Below are 22,197 nucleotides of genomic sequence, written 5' to 3'. Positions count from 1 at the left end.
TAGGATGTGATGTAGTCTTATCAAAAGTATGAAGTGCAATTTTTTTTGCACTACAACATTATTCTTTAAATACTTTTTTTCCATCATATTTTTGTATCATATTTCTTTTGTATTATTATTACTATTACCTACCATGTTTTGTTTTTTTTTTCTTTTAGAATTTTCAGGTCATTTGTGTAGATATATTCATAATTCTCATTCATCATTATTCATTCGTTTTACCAAAGTGAATAAACAGAGGGTAACAGTGCTTCACAACCAGTTTGAAAGTTATATGCAACTGCCACTAGGGGGTAAAATGCAACGAATGTCAGAGACAGTAAAAAACGTGACTTAAAACCAAAAGTTCGGTTTTTTTTTTGGTTTTTGTTTTTTGTCATAGTTGGGTAAACTTCTATTGCAGTCAATGGGATACTACCACAAATATATTTGTTTGCATTCCCATTTGCTAGTTTTTTTTTCCTGGCATTCCTAAAACAAGGATAAAATAGAGAGAATCTGAGAACGGCAGTCAGAAGAGCGAACAATGTCAAATTTCCTTTCACTACCATAGACACTGTGTTAGAAACACCCTCACATTAGCATAACTAGATTTTTTAAAGTTGATTGACAGGTAATATAATACAAAAATATTAGGAATGGGTAAAAAAATATCGATATCTCAATTTTAATCTATTCTCATTTTTACGAAACTATATTGATTCTTAAATCTTAAGAATAGATTAATCTAGCCTGTTTTCAGTTAAAGGACGCAATATTGAAGGGCACTTCAATATATCACAATAAGCATTGTGCTGTGGTACTTTTAATATAAAACAAAGTCTCAGATTTCAAATTCTGTCCATTGTATTGCAGTATTCAAACAATAAATGTCGTTTTGGTGCTGTTTAATGTAGAGTGACAGATCGCTGTAGCGCCTCGATCAACAGACGCCGCAACGCGTAGCGCACGTGAACTGATCATCTCCTCCACATTAAAACCAGTTTCAGCACAAAATAAACATGACTAAACATCCGAAGGTAAGTTAAAAGAAAGAGTACAACTTTACAACCCGGATCCTGTCTCATGTAATCGCTCAATCAGTGTTTCAGCCGCGCAAAGACGTCAGTATAACGTCTTGTAAGCAATGTCACGTAACGTCACCTCAGAAATAATCATATTCGGTGACCATAAACTCATTAGTCAGCTAGAAAATTAAACTTTAGAGAGGGGCATTTTGCTAAATGTATGCAACATTTAAATTTATTATAATTTTTACTTTTCTTCAATGTTTAATTTATATTTTTTTATGACAGCCACCATTTAAATAATAAAAAATGAATTGAAGTAGAGATATTATTATGTAATTGTAACTTTTATTATAAAAACTTTAAGTGTGATTTAAGTAGTTGTATAGCCTAAATAATCATTTAGTTTTAACCTTCAATATTATAGTAATGTAGTACCAACTGACTCTCGTGTAAATTTTACAGCATTAGTTGTGAATTTTTTTCATTGAGAAAATTTGGCATGTTTACCTGATATATATCCAAAATAATCTATATAGAATCCAGAATCGAATCACAAGCTTGTGAATGTGAATCAAATCAAATCAAATCGTGAAATTTGTGTCAAATCCCAGTGTTATACAGTATATATACTGTCCAATGTTTTTTTTTTTTTTTTTTTTTTTTTTTTAAATATAATTTTTTGAATGGAAATGTAATGCAACCATTGAAACATGTCATCGCAGTCTTATGAAAAGGGTCCCTGCAAACACAAGGTATATGTATAAATAAATTTGCTCATCAGAATAACACGTCCAGATTTTTCTTACACTGTATGCTCAGGTTGCATATGCACTTCATTTTTTTGCACTAATTAGTTAGGTGGGAAAACTAGCCTAGCCTATAAATGGATATTTATATGGATGAGACAGAACAACATCAAACTACTAGAGAAAGGAACAACAAATGATGCCAGTGTTGGCAAGTGCTTGTGTGAGGAGATTAAGAGATATACGCAACATTTTTATTGTCTATAAAGAGAAATAGCACAGACACAGTATAAAGATTAGCATTGCTAGTGTGCGTGTGTCAAGCGACTATGTTCACGCACACTATCAAATGGAGTATATGAAAGATTGTGGCTGTACACATATGCTAAGCATTTGTGTCAAGACTGAAGTATACTGCTTGACCATGTGAATCAGGCCTTGAGTATATTTATACAGGGTTTGGACTAAATAATGTGAATAACAACCATTATTACAGGGGTTAAAATCATTTTTGCAGGCTACTGTAAAACAAAACAAAAAAATACTAAAAAAATAATAAAGTGATTATTTATTTCTTGTCTAGATTGTATGTCAAAGTATCATAAGCAGTGTTTTCAGCAGTGTTTAGAACAAGCACTCATTGAAATGGTTGACTTGTCAGACTTCCAAAAAATCGTGAATCCCATTTAGCAGGAGCATCTTCACGATTATGACTGTGAACGTAAAGCATGGCAATATTTCGGCAGTAAAGAAGAACTGTGGGTAAAAACTGAAAGTGAATGATAGCAGCAGTTCTTGCACAACTTGCTTGCAGCTCTCACGGAGCACGATTTCTTCAAAATACTGCTGAAAACACAAGATCAAGCCCCTCTCAGTCTGTGGTGATGATACTATGTAATCAGTGGAAATGAGTCAGTCTGCGCCGTCTGTTTGATCTGACTGATGGTGTCAGCGCCTAATTAGAGCACAAGTGCAGTAATGCAGAGAGGCATCTGTATGCAGAACATTCCATTCACAGAGGAGAATGTCAGCAGTACACTCGCTCGGACGATATCCCAAAAGCAGCGGGGCCTTTTTTCTTTCTGAACCAGCCAATTATCCTCTTCCCCGGCTAGACAGCAAGGTCAATATGATTGGTGGAGGTTAATGGCTGGTGCTTGGCTGGAGTGGAGGTTGAGCATGCATGGTCACTCTCCAGAGGCCAAATAAGAGCGGGCCGAGCAGAAACGTATTGTTAACCTTTACCGTGTCTTGATAGTGACAGCGGTGAAATGACGGGAAATTTGCATTTGATTTTTAAACTCTGTCCTTAAAAGTTCCTGTCCATCATATTTTTTTGTAATAGAGGTTCATTAAAATAATGAGGAAGACCATTTGGTGAACAATGAACAGTTACTATTTTAGTAAAATATTACACTGTCTGTAGTACAAAGTACCTTTTTTTCCACCTTAATTATTGCAAAAAAAACTTAATGCTCTAAATTTAAAGTAATATTGACTCAACTCTAAGTTTTAAAAAAAGATGATTACAGAAGTGTCCTGACAGTGAAAGTTTGTGGGCATTCCTACATTTATATTTTGTTAATTCTTCTATTCACAAATAAATAGTTACTTATTGTTTTAAGTTTTCTAAATGGTGGGTGAATAAGCAGTATTTTATAGATGGTTGCATCACTGGTAGCCTTGTGTGTATTCTGTGAAAGTTACCAGGTTTAGACATTTAACTTGTTATGCATGACAGGAGTTGCTTGTACACTACTGCTTAATAGTTTGGGCTTTTGAAAGTAGCATTTATTTAATCAAAAATACAGTAAAACAGTAATATTTGACATATGATTACAAATAACTGTTTTCTGTTGAATATATTTGCACATTTTAAAATGTAATTTATTCCATGATGACAAAGCAAAGCTGAATTTTCATGTGATCCTTCAGAAATGATTCTAATTTTCTGATTTACTGCTCGGGAAACATTTATGTTTATTATCCATGTTGAAAACAGTTGCGCTGCTTCATATTTTCGTGGAATCGACACATTTCTTAAGGGTACTTTTTGAATAGAAAGTTCAAAAGAAGAATGTGTTTGAAATAGAAATCTTTTATAACATTATAAATGACTTGACTGATCAATTTCTTCAATATCAATATTAATATCTTTCTGATCTCAAACCTTTGTAATGTAGTGTAAACAGACAATGTTGGTTAGTGATTTCTATCACTCTAGCCTCATGTTAACAGTTATGTCTTGCCAAGTCTTGTGGCTATGCTTTTAAAGCAGTGTGTGTTTTAGTTTGTCCCAGTGAGTGCCTTGCTCCATAAACTTCCATTTTATATGCATTACAAAATTTGAAAAAAAATTTGTAAACCTACCTTTAAATTGTTAGTTCACCCCAAAATGAATATTCTGTCAGTAATTACTCACCCTCATGCCGTTCCAAACCCATAAGTCCTTCATTCATCTTCGGAACACAAATTAAGATTTGATGAAATCTGAGAGCTCTCTGACCCTGCATAGACAGCAACAGAACTACCACGTTCAAGAAACAGAAAGGACATCGTTAAATTAGTCCATGTGACATCAGAGGTTCAACCGTAATAGGTTTGGAATGACACGAGGGTGAGTAATTAATGACAACATTTTTATTTTTGGGTGAACTATTCCTTTAACAGCGAGCAAGAATGGTGTGTGAAAGAAACAGTGTTGCTGGCATTAGTGAGGGGAACATTGTGACTGTTGCAGCTGCTTCAGGCTCTGCAGTTGAACGCAGAAGCTCAGCACTGTGGCCTGTCCTCAGGCTAAAACTCCAGAGGCTCCTTATGTTTCAATTACGGCCTCCATCTCCGATCCGACCTCGCTTTTCTCCAGCTTAACTAGACACAGCAGTGCAAGGCCTCAAGCCTCTGTTTGCTAATTGACCCCTGCGATGCTAATAAAACACTAAACCCAACTTCAACGGCTCTAGCATTACACCTCTTTCTCTTCCTCAGGTCTCTGAGATAGCATGTCCATCTGTGCTCTTTGTCACAAACCTGTTCCATTTTATCAAAGTGCTAAATATATATAGATAGATAGATAGATAGATAGATACATATACATATACATACACACACATACAGTATATATATATATATATATATTATTTATTTATTTGTTTTTTCATAATGTAATCTTAACCACAGCTACTTTGCTCCTACTCTGTGTCATTTGCTACTTCCTTATCTCCGCGAACATGTTAATGACAGATTTCTGTGTATTGTCAAACTGGCATTGTGACCCTGAGTCAGCGGTGTTATATCCAGGCTGAGGTGTCCTGCGGGGTGAGATCTTTTGTTGTGTGTGTGGACAGAGGGGAGGGGTTTCAGGGTGGGATGGGTTCAGAAGGTGGTCCCAGGGGTCTGGCCCCTGAGCTGACTGCTAGTGAGAAGCCATCTGAGGCCCTCTTAGTCCCTGTGCACCTTGAACATGGCCACTACTGCCACCTGACCTTGGCTTTGATCTGCCAAAGTGCTTGACCTCTCAATTCCCCACTGGCCACCCCTTACCATCTGGACAACAGCACACATACTCTTCATCTCGCTCTATCACCCTCCTGCACACGTCAGAAAAAATTATCATTCCACGATGACTGATTTGGGTGATATAAACAAATATCTGTTTTTTCCACACTTAAAATAATGACTTATTATGTGTGTAGAAGTGTGAATTATCTCTTTTTTTTTGGATATTATTTAGACAGTATTTAGCTGAGTTTGATATCTGACCCCTTAAAATTCACATAATATCCAACTCCTGAACATTGGTTAGTTCACAGTCAATTGAACTTTTCAACTGATCTTTATAATGCCATTCAATAATATAACTCACAATACCTCTTTTTTATTGTACACAAGAATATTGAGTCAATAAGATAACACAAAAAACCACTATATTAAATCAACGAATATCAGTGCTTTAAATAAATGAATATTAAAATAAGAAAATGTTAAAATAAAGTGATACTTCACACATATGATTTGGCTTCTAGAGCCAAAAGAATATTGAGTCAAAAAGATAACTCACAATACCTCTTTTTTATTGTACTGTCGAATATAATCCATCACATTTGGAATCTCACTGATATTTGGGAAGAAAACCATACCCTTGCTTGTAACATTGCTTAACCCTATGAAGCAAAAACTCATGCAGGGCCTTTATGAATTGCCCCCATATATTGGATTTTAAGGTCATTGTAACTGCATTAAGCTAGGCTACATCACAATAACAGCATACATTCTCGAGGAATGTTACATGTTTTACAAAGTGTGCATTAAAACAACAATTACGATATCATTGTAGACGATCCACATCCTTACACCCTTATACACGGATCGATTCAGGTTCATACTCGAATCCAAATGTTTCCCTACCATTTGAAACAATCTTTTTGTTGATACAGTATTCTGCTTCCGAGTGTTCTGGTTGAAGACCCAGTTGAATAGATTGTTTTGAACTGTTCCTGAATACTCAATGAGTCTGTGCGCTCCCCTGGGCTTCTGCTCTCGACAGCCTTTAATGCCTCGCCTTTGTCACCTGGTGCACCGTGGGGTGGCAAAGTGGCCTCCAAAAGAGTGGAAAAAGAGCATTATCTGTTAAAACCCCTCCGCAAAATGCTTAGAGGACATTTTTTTCCTCCAAAGTGGATTTGCTTCATCTGTTTTTCACAGCGCTATTGTAGTTTTTGTTTACACACTTTCTTCCCCTTTCGCCCATCTACGCACAATCTGACCTGTGCTCGAATGAGGTCATCACATTATTTTACATGGCAGGGGGATGTTAAATTTTGACACCACAGCAACCTCTCTCCAGCACTTTCTAGAACATTCTGGGTAGATGTTCTGGGAGCACAGACCTTTGGGAGTCGTGTTCTTGCCATTAATGCTTTCGGAAATTCCCACTATGCTTCGTTTGCATGGGACTGGAGTGTTTTCCATCGCAGGTGCTGTAAGGTTGACTTAAATTACAGTCACATCGGGAAATCCCTAAACTTCAGAGAACTTTTTTCTCATCGACAAATTGTGTAGGTTTCCGCTCGTCTGCGTAAAATACAGAATTGCCCAGTGTTTGTTTTTCTGTCCTGGAACGGTGTCATCCGAGCGACCTCTGTCTGTGCAAACATTTCGCATATTTCCTGTATGTTCTGTTCCCTCTGCTTCTGACAGAAATGAGCGCTCGGACGGCGTGTGAAGCCTGCGTCACTGTCCTCTGCTTTATTGAATTAATGCACACCACCGTCATCCAGCCCACCTCACGCATTCAGCGGAACAACCTGTGCCACAACAATTAGAGAAACCCGAGACGAGAGGAGATGGCAGACAAATCATGCCAGCAAAAGCAGCTTTATTGTTTTGACTCCTGATGCGTAGCTGTCTATGCCTTTCTCATGCTATAATGTTCAATAAAGAACAAATCCCACATCTAAACACTGGCATACATTTATGCAAACAGCTGCCGAGTCTACGCGGTATCACGAAAATCAGAGGTGTGCCAGAAGCCGCAAACAGCATTGAGGCGCAGATGAATGTACGATACGTAAAGTGCTGTGACCGCTGCATATATTTGTTCAATAGATGAGAGGTTAGGGTTTTTTCATCCTCAGGAAGTGGGAGTGCAGGTTGGCCGATGGCAGCGGTGACTCCGGCTGAGGTCAATATTTGTTTTAGGAATCTCAATAGCTGAGCCACGCTTAAGTCATCTGCATCTCTGATAATGGAACGCCATATGGCTCTGTTGACCTTGTGGGATCAGGCTTATTATCCCTTATTCTCATTCCTCTCTCTCCCTCTGTCCTCTAGTTCACGCACATACACTTTTGTTTTGCTCCCATTACTTTACGGTGCTGTGTGGCCAATTCGTATTATTCCTTTTTTAATGCTTCCATTTTTACTTTTTCATTCCTGACAGTCTCTTTATTGTAATGTTGTCCATGTTTCTATAGCAGCAAACCCTGCTAAATCATTTTAGATGCTTCTCAGAGCAAGTGCACTCAGACTTGTATGTACACACCGAGAACGTTGCGTGCCGTCTGGTCGTTTCAATTTCAGCGATGGCCGGTTTTATTAAAAAAAGTTTTTCTTCCAGATACGTGTGCCTCCTCCCTCCCCGCCGTGTGTTTTCAGCAGAAAAGCATGCAGAAGTGAAGCAGATTGCTCTCTCCTTGTGTGCAGCCCTCAGGCTCAGGTGCCTGTCAGTGCTGGGTTCAGACGGACCTTTTCAACAATTTGTCACGGTTGCCTCAGCCCCTGCTGCGCCGGCACGTGGCACACACACACACACACGCGCTGTGCTGCAGCCAGTGTGGTCATGATGGAGTGCAAAGGCCTTGGCAACAGCCTAGCGCCTGGCGGAATAAGCAGCCTCCCTAATGAGATGGGAATGGCATCAGTGGGGCCCTCCAGAATTTCAGCAGGCAGGCATGTGGCCCTGGAACGCCCCTGCCTCCACTCCACAACCTATTCATTAGATGTTAGAGCGCACACACATGCACGCTATATATACATGTAAATACAGCAGTACACACAGATTGTATGCGTGTATCAGTTTTTGAGTGATTGCCAGGCTTGCGCTGGTGTGTATGTGAGCATCAAGGCAGAAACACCTGCTCGTGCGTTTGTTTGGACGGTTAACGGACTGTAGCTGTAACTGAACAGGCTCTGCTCACCATGTGTGTAATGGCTTCAGGAGTCTGCTGGAAGATCTGATTTGTTTCATCTGCCATAGTACAAGTGCCCACACTATTACATGAAGTTGCCATTTGCCCTGAAATGCCAACTGGAATGTGCCGGACCCTAAAGGAAAGCTTTAATTAAAGCGAATCGTAATAATTATAATTTTTGTTGTTGGGTTTTTGTTTTTGGCTCTTTCTGCTTTTCATCTCCTTTTTAATTCATTTCCCCTGATTATTTTAGCTTCCTGTACATGGGGGGAAAGATGAATATTCTGTTATCATTTACACCCTCATGTCATTCCAAACCATGTGTGACTTTCTTCCGTGGAACACAAAAGATGTTTAGCAGTGTGTTTACTCTGCTGCTTTCCATGCAGTCAAAGCATATGCTGTTGCCAAGACTTCTACATTATAATACACACTTTTAAGCTTATTACGGTTTGTTTTAGTAATTAACTTTTGTCGGTTAACTTTTATTCAGCAAGAATGAATCAAATTGATCAAAAAAGTAAAGAAATTCTGTTTCAAATGCATTCTGTACTTGTGACCTTTTCATTCGTCAAGGAATCCTGAAAGATAAAATGTAAACAAAGTGTATGAAAATAAATGTATAAAATGTCACACGTCACTTTTATATATATATAAAAGTAAAAAATGTCACAAAACTTTGAAGCTGCAAAAACAATCAGCAGTAAATCAGCACATTAGAATGATTTCTGAAGATCATGTGACACTGAAGACTGGAGTAATGATGCTGAAAATTCACAGGAATAAATTAAAAACAGCTATTTCAAGTTATAATAATGTTTTCACAATATTACAGTTTTTACTCTATTTTCATTAAACAAATGAAACAAAAGCAACACCAGTTAAACATTTTAAACATTTACAAATATTGAAACTAAAATTTTATGTATTTTAATTAAATTTGTGTTTGTATATATTAAATATTAGGGCTTTCAGCTCCTCAATACAAATCCCGGTTTAACTCACTTCTCTTTAATTTGCAAGTAGTTCTGAACATTTTAATTCTGATTTTGGTTCTAAGTCACAGTCACACGATAGCTTTGTTTCAGAAGCCAACCAAAATTATTTTGGTAAGCTATTTCTTCTGTTCTTGCCCCCTACTCAGTGTTAGATCTCAAAAAGCTTCCTCGCACTTCTGCATATTCAGACTAACAAAACTCCTGAGACCCGGTGGCATTTGGCGTCACTGGCATCAAACATGGTGCAAGCATCTTGATTCACCATTTTTGAATATGCATGCATGAATTGTATTGTGTTCCTCACACAACATTTCTGAATAACTCCAGAGGAGTCACTTATTTGTCATGTTTTTTTTTTTTTTTTGTTTTTTTTTTCTTCCAAGTCTTTATCTGTGCTGTTGTTCGATTTCCTCGATTGTCTTTATTGTCCCATTGTCCATTTGTTGTTGCTGGGTAATTTCAAATGCTGTGTTGATTTGCTGTTATGTAAATGTGATTTTCCTTGACGGGCTCTCAGTTATGAGGAGAGGGCTCTCTACCTGGAGGCCATCATTCAGAACCACAAAGAGAACATGACCTTTGAAGACTTTGCTGCCCAGGTCTTCTCGCCTTCCCCCAGCTACTGGCCAACGGGAGGTGCAGGTGAGACACTGTTTCTGTTTTTATTTTCCTTTCCTATTTCCTGTTGTTGATAGCAATTTATTTTACCATCCTGTTCTGCATGTACATAGAATAGTTATTACGACAATTGGGCAGTAAGTGAATCTAACCCTAAATCTAACATTAAACTTTACATATGGTACATTCTTAAGTACACTGCAAGTCCACATATGGTAAAATAAAGTGCACTTATTTTGTTTTCATTTCACTGTCCCATGCATTCTTCTGAGGGTGGATGATGCACAGGTGCACTGACCGCTTAGGCGCTTCATTTTAAGATCAATACAGCCTTCGACTGTGAAAGCCCAGTAGATCAAACTGAAAATGCACTGTAGTACAGCTTAATGAGTTAACTGTACTGAAAAGAGAAAGTGATGTGTGCACTGAATCAGGGTCCCAACAGGAAATTACAGGTTAATATCATTTTTGATTTCTAGACCTTGAAATGTCATGGAAATTAATCAAATCTTTAAAAGTCTTTAATTATGTAGTGAATATATTTGATCTACTTATGCTATGCTCTAAAATATTTATTTGGCTAGAAATGCCATTTGTGAGTTCAATAACTATAAAATATATTTTATCTAATAATTACATGACTGGAAATTCATTGACAAACCTTTGTGGAAACCCCGGATAACAGTCTGATCCGTGTTATTTATTATATTGTCATTTTTGTTCATTTTATTGTTTTATATTTTCTGTTTTCATTTTAATTTTAGTTAAAGTTTTAGTAATGTTGTTGTTGTTGTTGTCATTTGTATTAGTTTTATGTCTATATAGTTAATTTTAGTTTTTTAGTTTTAGTTTATTTTGTTTTTGTTATTTTATTATATCAACTAAACCATTCCCTTGTTCCCTTGCCAACTAGCTGAAATAAAATGAATTTCTTATATTTAATTTTGTTTCAGTTAATGTTTATTTTATTTCAAGCTATATATACTGTGTATATATATATATATATCAATATATATATATATATATATATATATATATAGTTATCAGTAATTAATTAGCCTGTTTCTCATACTACATCATAATTTTAAAAACCGTTTCATCTTCATTTTTGTCCATTTTTCAGGATACTGTGGATTTTAAATCTTTAGTTGAGTTATCTTTTTTCATTTCCAGAATGAAGCAGACATTGTTTGGCTGGGCATGCAGTGCATTTTGTAGAGTTTATTTACATTTTTTGTTCTGGATGTTAATTGACCCAATCCCTGAATGCAGCAGTGACGGTGTAGTGCACTATTCAGCACACATTCTTTGGGATAATTTTGCTTTCTCTAGCAGCATGCATTTATCTCCTAGAAGATCGCTGTGGTGACCTCTGTTGACTGCATAGGGAGCAGCACACAGACACTCCCAATGACCTCAGAGAGACTGAGAATCTCATCCATTAGACACTTCAAACTCCATTTCTCTGGCTTTCTCTTCTTTTGCATCTCAAACACATCAAAAACTGCTTCCCCAGATTGTTGTTCTCTCTTTTTCCTTCTTCTGTTGGCCTCACTCTCTCTTCTGTTCTAATTAGCTTCTCATGTTCACTCTTTTTTTGTGCTTAACCTCAGTTTTCATTCCTGTTTCTTTTCTTTTTCTGTTCCTTCTGTTTGTGTTACAAAAACCAAAGTCTATATTTATTTACTAATTAATAATTTACCCATAAAATGCAGGCTTAGGTTGGGAAGAAGTTCTTCTACATATACATACACGAAATACAAGCTCTGTTCCCTGTCTAGCCAGAGAGCATTATTGATTCTGAGATATATAACTTATATAAGCATAACTTTATAATTGCACAATTAGAGTGTCATTCTAACCAATGTTGTTGCACTTCAGAACCATTTTATTGTTTATGGAATTCCTTTACAAATAAACTGGATACATAGTAATTCACCCATTTTCCTAATTTTCCAATCTGACCTGAGGTACAGTTTCACTGTTCCAGTGTAGACATAGTGAAGCCATTGCTGTGGCTTCAGCACAAAGTGCTTTTAGGAGATAACTTCTTATAGAGACAGGTATAAGAAGCTGCTCACAGGGTTTTGGAACAGAGCCATAGATTCCCTCATAAATGCATGGTCCAGGCCCATAGAAGAGAGTTCAGACAGGCCTGGGGCCTTGAGCTGTTGTGTGGGTTACAGTCTATGACGCTGCTCCATGTTTCGCCACCATCTCACCCATGACAGCAGGCAGGCGTTGGCCAGGGATGGTTTGGGACGTGGATCACCTCTGGGCCAAGCTGGACTGTAAGACTTTTCTGCCTGCTTCCTTCATTAGGCATGTGGCCCACAAACCTATCTCTGTCTCTGTCTCTTTCTCACCTTTTCTATACACCATGCATGTTCCCTCTTTTATGACTTTTTTTCTTCTTTTAAAAATCTTACACTTATGGAATGAAGCACAGTATATCAGATGAGTTTATGATGAAGATTTCACTATTGCAGACTGTTAGCTCTGTTACAAAACCTAGTTCGCTACCAAATAAGCAACTACTTTCCAAGACAGTATTCTAAGCTGAATGGAAAGATTTCCCCAGCACCCCCAGCAATGATGCATTAAACTGATTAAAAGGGACAGTACATTTCAAATAAATGCTATTCTTTTGAACTTTATATTCATCAAGGAATCACAATTTGCATTCAGTATATTCCAAATGTTAAGCAACAAAAATGTTTTCAATGTAAGAATATTATAAGAAGATGATGATGAATGATGCTGAAAATTCAGCTTTGATCACAGGAATGAATTCAATTTGGAAATAAAATACAATAGAAAACAAGTATTTTAAATTGTAATATTCATGTAATACTTCATTGCTTTTATATTTCAGAGATTACTAATGTTGCTCCCAGTCGTTGAATATGATGCCTTCAAATGCTGTCTATGTAGGCAGCTCACTAGGTTTTGGAACAGAGCTTTGAGATCATTGTTATGGAAATATATGGTTGTATACATGCAGGGTTTGGTGTCTTTTAGTCATCTAATTGAGTTGAAAGTATTGGCAGTGATTTGTTTAATATCATAGAGTTTCTCTGAAATATAATTAGTGTATCTCATTAAACATGTACAGGTATGTAGGCCAGCAGCACCTCTCAAATATCATTTACACTCTCACTAAAAGAAAAAAAAAAATCATGTTTTGTTACGTATATATCATCACCTTGCACTGTTGTGAGCGTTATTCCAGCGCAAACACCAAACAATCACCTTTGTTCAGAAATAACCTCACACAGAGCCTCGTGCTCTGGTGTGGGCCGACGTCATTTCAGATTTCAGTTATATAACACAAGTTTAATGCACATATCGTCAAAACCTTTTGAAGTAGAGCTGTCAAATCACAGCTTTGTGTGTTTTGCATCCCGCAGCTTTTCAGTTCTGTTTCCTGTGTTAAACATTCTTTCATTCTCAGAAAACACAAAGAAGAAGTGAAGTGGGCCAGTGTGAATAGAAATGTGTTTCAGCGTCTGCTTGTGTTAGCAGCCACAGTCTGTCATGATCACTGTATGTTAACATTTTGTTGTGTTGTCCTTCCCTCACCCCTCAGCATTAACATCTAACAGTCATATTTTCAACAGTGTTCTCATTCTCTCTGTCACACACACCCACACACACACCCGTGATGGTGCGCAGCTTACGTGTTGCTCTATTGTCTTCTCTCCCTCTGTAGATTAAGTGTGTTACAGGTGTCAGTACAGTAACGGAAGGTAAGAGTCTCGGTCTGAACGGAGCTTGCGTTCTGTCACAGAGACCCCTCCCCCTTTCCCCGGCTCGTCTACTCATCTTCCCTCTTTATTTCCACTAATGAGCTGCGTCTGCTCAGAGCTTTTTAAGGAACACAGAGGCAGAGCTGCATTGGGGCTGGCTGTTCTGAGCGCGCTCTGATTATGGACGCCAGCGGAGTAATCGTAAAACAGTAGCAGCATGAATGGGTCGCAATCCTCCTATCCTGCATGTCTCTGCTTTATTCTCTCTTTTTCCCCTCTTTTCTCCTGTTGCTTTGTCCTTTGGCGTGTGTCTGTTTGCCTGAGGCCACATCTGACACTAACACCTGCCCTACTGGAAAATGTCTTTGTCACTTATGCTTTTGTTTGGATTGCTGCAGGGAGCCAATGGGAATGAGGGCCACTTACTTAATATATATATATATAAAGGCCAAACAGGAAATAATTATATAAATTCTGAATATATAGTTTGGGATGAAATGTTGTAACCTTAATTATATTCAGTTAGTCGCAAATTTGACTATATTGTTAGGTATAAATTTTAATATGTACCATAAAAGGTCACTATAAAGTTCTAGATTTGCTATATACACTACCAATGAAAAGTTTGGAAGCATTAAACTAATATATATATATATATATATATATATATATATTTTTTTTTTTTTTTTTTTTTTTTTCAGTTGAAATGTTTATATTTTGATGCATTTTTAATAATCATCATCATAATAAAGAATGAGCAGGTGTGACCAAACTTTTGAGCGGGTTAGTGTATAAAAAACAACAACATTTCTATCCCCCTGTGTAACATTTTTTTTTTTTTTTATTTAAGTGTTTCCACTCTTATTTTATTTTATTTTATTTAAGCTTATTAACACAATAATACTTAAAATAATATAATTTATTAAAATATATTACAAGAAGTATAAAAAACAAAAAAAAATATAAAAAAAAATAATTTGTATCTATCCTGATTCTGGCCAAATATATATTATAAATTTTTATGCACATTTTTTTTTTTTTTTTTTTGACAATGTTTAATGAAACAACGAGAGGTTCTGATAAAGAAATGAATTCTCAGGGTTTGCATGATTGATTTGATTGTTAAATAAACCCTGATGATCAGACATGAGTTAGTCGATCACTGATGACGAGCGCTTCTGGATCTTTACGCTCAGCTTCAGTGTGGAAACATAAGATGGCCAGTCGTCTCTCGGATCGATAAATGACAGAAATCCCTGGCACGACAGATAGCTCAGTCAGCGTTAGAGAGGAGGTGCGTGCTGGCATCCCGAGTCCTCCTGAGATGGTCTCTGTGGACGTGTGGAACGGACAGCACCCCGCACTCGTTTACTCCTCCCCGACTCCTTTCACATGCTGAGACTGTTGTTCTCCGCTCTCCTCCCCCTCTTTCAAAGAAGCCCTGGAGTGGAGGTCCTCTCCAATGAGCGCATGTTCCCCACACCATCTGCTCACAGAAACTTGAGATGCCCGTAAAAAAAAAGAAAACGGTCGAAAAGAAAGAAAGAAAATAGCCAAGCAGATGCCATCTTGACAAAGCAGGAAGCTTGTTTAATTTAGATGCTTTCAGGAGTACCAGTGTCTCAGATCGCCAGCAGAATCCATATTTTGCCTTTCTTTGTTTATTTCATTCCATTGACATTTCTTTTCTGCAGCAGAGTGGAAGTGCTGTGTAGAATGACAGTTAGCAGTTCGTAGCTTTTTACTTAATTTCCATTCGCACCCGTCTCTATCAGAGGATGTTTTCCGCTTCAGCAGTGGCATGCTATCAGTTTGAAAGCAAGCTCATTAATATCATATCTCTGCTGGTTCTTCACTCTATGTGTAATATGTCCTGATTTCCCAGGTTCCCTCAGCTGCAGCACGAGCGCTGACCTCAGTGTTACTGTGACGACCAACGACTCCGGCGACCAGGTCTCCCCCACCATACCCCGCGCCTCTAAGAACCGGGTGTCCGGAAAGCTCCGCCGCTCGGCCAGCGCCATCAGCAAGACCTCCAACTGAACGCTTCCTCCGGCCTCAGACTGCATTGTGGATGAATGTATCATTTGACTCTAATGCTTTCCACCTGTTGTTGTTTTTTGTTTTGTTTGTTTGTTTTTTAAGTTGAGTAGCAGTGTAAGTTGTCGCAAAATTATGTAGCTTCACTTGCTGTGAAAAAAAAAAAGAAACTGAATTTATGCTGAAGCGATTCTGCGAATGTAAAATGAATTAAGATTTTCACAGCAATGCTGCGTTTGGACTGCGATTTGTCCCAAAAATGTCCTTACGACATTTCGAAAACCCTGAGGCATTAGCTAGTTTTTTCTTTGTTCTTTGAGCTTTTCTTCATGTCAAACACTGAAACCCAATCATTGATGCATATGGGAGAGACTTTTTGTCCCGTCGCAGCGCTGAGACACTCTTACAGCGCTCTGGGCCAGTCTGAGAAAATACTGGCACTCTCGAATCATCAAAAAAAGAGCCAGTCTCCTTTTTCTACTTAATAATGTAATCAGTGGCATCTGAAGTACAGCAGACTGCATTGAAGTAACTTTTGTTATTATGATTTACTTTTAAGCAACTCGTTAGATCATTTTACGGAACTGATTTATGCAACATGCTGAATGGAAAAGGCACATGTTTGTATTTCAGTGGAGGTGGAGCATGAGCGTGTGCTTCTTCATTTGTGAACTGAACCTGTCCCGTTCCTGTCATGTAAATCTACTCTGACATTCCAATGGTTTTGCACTCACTCGGTGGTGAAGACGCCGTAGGTCGTTCCGTTCTTCCCTGTGTATTTTTAATGTACGTTGCTTTCAATTTGATTTGATAATATATATATATATGGAGAAATATCTGCCATCGTACTATACCTGACTAAACTCCTCAGGTGAAGCTGTGTGAAGGGAGCTGTTCACAGTGCCTGTGTAATACCTGTCCGAGTTTTGCCGTTTTAATTGCCCCCACACTTCCTACACGGAGAGCAGTGTGTTTTCTCCACGAGTCTTACATTTCACTGGAGTAAATTGAATGAGATTGTCTGCGTTTTGTGAGAGTGGCTTCTGTCTGATTAGATGCTGGATGGGGGTTCTTTTCCACCTGCGGCCCCGATTCCCGAGTGCCCTTTACCGTACCAGCAGCATGCCAGCGCTTCTCTCTCTCCTGCCGCCCCTCTCTGTTCCCGTAGAGACCCGGCCTGGTTGCCATGGAGGCCAGGTGTTACACGCCCAGGCTGCAACAGGACACATGTTGCACTACTTTGCCTTACCTGTACACTTGTCTTTATTGTCTCGCTTCGCCTGATCCTTTTTCTCTCTTCCATGCTCTGAATGAAAAACGCTGACGAATGTATGCAAAGCCACAGCCCAAATCTCAACTGGGACGATTCGGGTTTAAAATGGGCTTTGGGTTGAAAATACTGCAACTGGCCTAACTTCTGTTTGATGATGTTCAGTGTAGACTTGTATATTGTGTTTCTCTCTCTCTTCTTTGAATGTTCTAAATTCTGAAGGATATAAATATATTAATGCCTGTAATATTATCTTTGTATAAGAGGTTGAAGATAAGGAAGCTTGAAGATTTCGTCATGACTTGTTAACATATCAGACTGTTTTTAATAGAAAAAGTAATCACTTTATCTTTACTAGAAATGTGAAGAAATCGAAACATTTCATTAAATCGATTTGAAGTTCATGTTTATATGCATTTGTTTGGTCTGTTTTTGTTCAGTGTTTCATGATTCATGGGTACTTGCTGTCCTGAAATTTTATGTTATTTAAACTGTTTATAATTTTGTTACAATTAACAGTAAGATTTTTTTTAGAAACGGCACATTGTAAAAAAAAAAACAAAATTGGAGCAGGGTTTACTTTGAAAAAGTTTTCTCTCTGAAAATGCTAGAAAATGTTAGAAATTATGGCAGGTAACGTTGAATTAAACATAAAATTTTGAAGTATAAAGGCTGAGATAGTATTTTTCTGGTAGAGTACCGGTATATTCTAATAATATTTAAATACACCTTTTTAAAAAATATTTTACAGTGTCTATAAGTGAACTGCAACAAGGGTGGTTAAAAATGCTGTTCCACTAACTAAAATAGACACTTCGGTTTTAACCTAAATGTATTCACTATTTGTCCACTATGATGGTATAGTTGATCCAAAAATCCAAACACTGTTGTTATTTCCAAACCTGTATGAGTGTCTTTCATCACAAAATGAAAGTCATTGGACTCCAAATACCTTCTTCTGAGTTCAGCAAGTTCAGTCATTTTTGTCATTATCGAAGCCCAGTGTTTTATGCATGAAATAGGACGTTGATTTTGACCCCCCGCTGTCCTGCTTCTGGCCTGGAGAAACTGTATAATGATGTGCTGTTGTACTGTATGTGCGTCTGAAATCATCCGTGACTCTGCTCTTGTGAGAGAATGCATGGCCATATTGTGTGTTCGAGCGAGTGGGTGGAAGTGATGCTCGGGGTTAGAGGTTGTTCTGTTGCTGGAGCCGAGGGAATATTGAGGGTAACCTGACCCTCCTCCCATCTGTCTCCCCTGCTGCTCCGTGAGCACAGACGCGTCCCTCACCGGAGTACAGGTGCACACGCTCCAACACCTACAGCTCATGCAGGTGGCCTCCAGCACACTAAATCTGACCAAAACAACATGTATGATTTTTTTTGTGTGTGTGTGTGTGTGTGTGTGTGTGTGTGTGCACGCAAAATCTGACCAAAACAACATGTATGATTTTTTTCTTCCTTTTCTTGCCAATTGCACTCTGAACATGCATAAAGTAATAGTCCTGCATAAACTGAATCAAGAGTAAAATCATTAGTGAGAAACAGATGACAGCTGTGGTGTGTGAACTTTACACATGAATAGAATGTGCACAGTGGATTCAGTAGTCAGATGCTCATTTTGTGAACTTCACCCTGATGATATCTTTGATTTTTTTTTTATTTGTATCCGCTTATTTTATCGTATATACTGATATATTGACTCTTTCAGGAACATGTTATGTGAGTAGAGCACAAGATGAATTGGTTGCTGCTTTAGAGATGTTTCATGGTCAAAATAAAAATGAAATAAAATCGTACAGACCAGGCACAGATAGAAAAAAAATGGTTCCCACTTGGCTCAGAATCAATAATGCCTGTGCTGAAATGCATTACAGGTTAATGCCCTTGTACATTTCTGAGTTCATTATTACAAAGGCTGTTGTCACTCTTTAAATGATTTCAGCTGAATTTACAGTGGGCCAACTACATTATTTCATTGATCAAGCAGAGCTTACATGGTGACTTCAGCATGACCTGACCAATTAAAAATCAATACTGCTGCCATTTAAAGCATGGAAAAGGTCTGGGATAGAAACTGTAAAGGTGTGAATTGCCAGAGGTTGGCTTTATATCATTTGAGCATTTGACACCTGTGGAAAAACACCTTGTAGCTGCAATAACAGCTGGTCATGCTGCACATTAACTTTGCAGTAGTAGACTGCACAAAAAAAAAAAAAAAGAAAAACCCTACTTTGTTCTTAACATCATACATTACTGTTAACTGCATAAATCTGTAGATAAATACAGGATGGAACCTTTACGTGTACATGGAGTGACTGGCTCTTGGAGTTAGAATAATGTGCTCATATTGTGTTTAACGTCCAAACGAAGGGTCGTTGCCGTTTACAGTTCCCATATTAAGCGATAGTAGCTGTCTATGTTATTTAAATAAACTATTGTATAAATAGTACACAGTGGGATTGTGGGCAAGTATGCACATACAAGAAGCGTTTTCATTTTGAAAATATTTTATTTGAGTAGACAAGACGGACGCACATATAAAGCGCTAGGTAGCAAACATTTAGGAAAATAAGCTGTATACGTAGAAAAAGATTGCATCTATAAGAGCTTCACGTTTCAAGAGAGCGCACAAAACCCAAGACAAGATGATCTCGACACAACGATTCGACACGGGAGAAAAGTCACACAATAATTTATACAAAGCCATTGAAAATAAATAAATACATACATAAATAAAATATTACGAATAAACATATTACAATAATTTTACATCATGATAGTAAGCTGTAATTGTGTGTCGACATTCAAAAACAATCATTACACTGAAGAGTTCTTAAGGCAGTAGTTTGATGTATTTATCTAAAGGCATTTCTGGCTACTAAAGGGAAAGTTTTCAAGATTTGTTGATGTAGTTTTCAGTAGGAAGAGAGAGAGAGAGAACATTTGAGTCCAGTAATTCACATACTAGATTAAAGCTACAGACGTGAAACGCACAGCATGTGAATTCAAGGCAGAGGTACAGGAAAATATCTTAGGTCTAGGAGCTATTACATTACCATGTGTGCAAGGGTTCTAGAAAAATACCTTTGTAAGGGCCAAACTAATACTTTTCTCCAGACTTTTCTAGCGTGGGGTTGGATGAAGAAAATAGATGGTTCTAAAAGGACTGATCGGTGTGGGTTCGTCTTCAGCAGGCGTTACGCACGGGCATCTGGAGAAGGATGACTTGCCTGTTTTCGGTGGGGTGGCATTTGTTGATGTGCCTGGTGAGACCCGGCGAGCTGTAGAAAGTGGCGGGGCAGAACTTGCAGGGAAACGCCTGAGAGTCGTCGTGCAGGAGGCGCAGGTGTCGCTCCAGACTCGCCCGGTTCGGCAGCTTCTCTCCGCAAGCCGGACACGCGAGACAGTCCGCGGGGCTCAGATTGAGCGGACCCGGGCTTTGGCTGTCCTCCGAGGGCAGGATATCGGGGCTCTCCGCGGTGCGCAAAGCCTCTGCGAGGAGCTGATTTTGGAGCGCCTGGTGTCCCAGGATGTGCTTCCTCAGGTAGGCTTGGCGCTTGAACCTCTTCCCGCAGTGCTGGCAGTCGTAGAGCCCGTCGTCGGAGCCGGACTCTGACAGACCCGGACTCGGGGAGTCTCTGTCGCTGGGGAACGCCTCGGGAAACGGTTTGGCGGGCTGGAGGGCTTGTTTGGGCGCGTTTGGCACGCGCGGTTTGTGCCAGCGCCGGTGGGAGGCCAGGTTCGCCGGACAGCTGAACACCTTCTCGCACTCGGGACACCTGTACTCCACCCGCACTATCCGGGAGCACTTATGCTGTGCCAGAGAGAACGGGTCCGAGTATTCTTCTCTGCAAAGCTGGCAGATGAACTCCCCCAGGGGCCTGTTGGTGTTGCCCGAGGCCGCTCGGGGCTTCAGATCCACGGGCCCCTCTTTGATTTTCAGGCCCAGCACCGGGGATGTGGTGACCTCGTCCTCAAAGTTGAGTTTGCGTATGGCTTTGGGCTTCTTGGCACTTTTGCTGCTTTTACGCTCGGCGGCGTCCGAGGACGGTCTTTTGGCGCCGGTTCGGATGACGGGCGCCGTTCCGCTCCGGTTGCTGTTGCTGGTACCGATTTTCAAGTCGACCGGCGCGAACAGAAGGTGATGGTCCAGGCTGGTGAGAGAGGCGGTAGTCGGAAACGACTCGGCAGAGACGGGCGAGCCGAGGTTGAGACTCCTCTCGAAATATTTCCTGTCGTGCTCCTTGCTGATGGGCCGGGTGGGGCTGTACAGGGCTTGGTACACAGTCTCCGGATTGCCGAACTGCACCGGTTTGGCGCTGTGGACCGGCACCGGCACCGGCGCATCTGCTCCGTCCGACGGGAACGCCGAGGTGATGTTGTCCGGCTTGTAGGCGCTGGGCGCGGGTGGAGACGAGGCGATCTGACATTCTGGAGCGGATCCTCCATCCTCATCCGAGCGTATCCGGTACGAAACGAGCGCTGCTTTCTTGTTCCTTTTTACCAGGAATCCTTTGGGCATGATGAGGCGAGGATGACAAGGCACAACAAGACGAGATCCAGAGCCACAAACGCGCCGTCCTCCTCCCTCCCTCTGAGAGATGCTTTTGCTCCTCGACGCATAGCTGCACTCTTTTTAAGCCGGAATGATGTTATTGTTCTCGCCCCTCGTAGCCGCGTCCTCGTCCAATCAGGAGCGAGCAAAGGTTCTCTGTGGAATTGGCCACGGGAGGGCTGAGAGACTCGGACCGGGCGCTACAGAGCAGATGTACATGGCCTTTATTGTAGTAATGCGCGCTGCTCTCCATTCACGGTCTGATGGAGATGTATAGAGAGCAGCGCGTGCCGCGGCTGTAGGGCGCAGAAGGAAATGTCACTCACTGGCCATCATCGTCGTCATCATCACAATTTGGGATGAGAGACAACAAAGAAAGTTCTTTTTGGAAGGCTTAGTTTAGAGCTGTGATGGGGAATGACTTCACTTAAATCTTGACGCACGTCTCTGTGTTATATATTTAGAATGTTTTTAATATTTTCATTTTATAAAAAAAAAAAAAACATCGGGAGAA

At 39.5% G+C, this 22,197-nt stretch overlaps 2 protein-coding genes across 7 annotated transcripts in view; one reads left to right on the top strand and one right to left on the bottom strand.

Annotated features, from left to right (window-relative positions):
• The window catches only part of ralgapa2 (Ral GTPase activating protein catalytic subunit alpha 2), a 159,981-nt gene extending 142,448 nt beyond the window's left edge, over positions 1–17,533 (top strand). For 3 of the 6 annotated variants that reach the window (XM_042742922.1, XM_042742921.1, XM_042742918.1), the window contains 2 exons: positions 9,964–10,088; positions 15,699–17,533. In XM_042742922.1, coding sequence (XP_042598856.1) covers positions 9,964–10,088; positions 15,699–15,856 — 283 coding nt within the window. In that variant the 3' untranslated portion in view covers positions 15,857–17,533. Of the gene's footprint in view, positions 1–9,963; positions 10,089–12,295; positions 12,356–13,776; positions 13,814–15,698 lie in introns of all 6 variants that reach the window. The other 3 variants (XM_042742920.1, XM_042742919.1, XM_042742923.1) reach the window with 3 other exon arrangements.
• A 2,084-nt stretch (positions 17,534–19,617) lies between these two features.
• On the bottom strand, positions 19,618–21,994 carry LOC109057141 (insulinoma-associated protein 1b-like). The gene has a single exon (XM_019074356.2). The coding sequence runs from the start codon at positions 21,648–21,650 to the stop codon at positions 20,316–20,318; it is 1,335 nt and encodes a 444-aa protein (XP_018929901.2). The 5' UTR covers positions 21,651–21,994; the 3' UTR covers positions 19,618–20,315.
• Between the last annotated feature and the right edge of the window lie 203 nt (positions 21,995–22,197).

This window comes from Cyprinus carpio, chromosome B17, assembly GCF_018340385.1.
Source record: "Cyprinus carpio isolate SPL01 chromosome B17, ASM1834038v1, whole genome shotgun sequence".
In the NCBI taxonomy this organism is placed as follows: Eukaryota; Metazoa; Chordata; class Actinopteri; order Cypriniformes; family Cyprinidae; genus Cyprinus; species Cyprinus carpio.
Note: the sequence above shows the minus strand (reverse complement) of the source record. Positions and strands in the feature narration are given on the sequence as shown.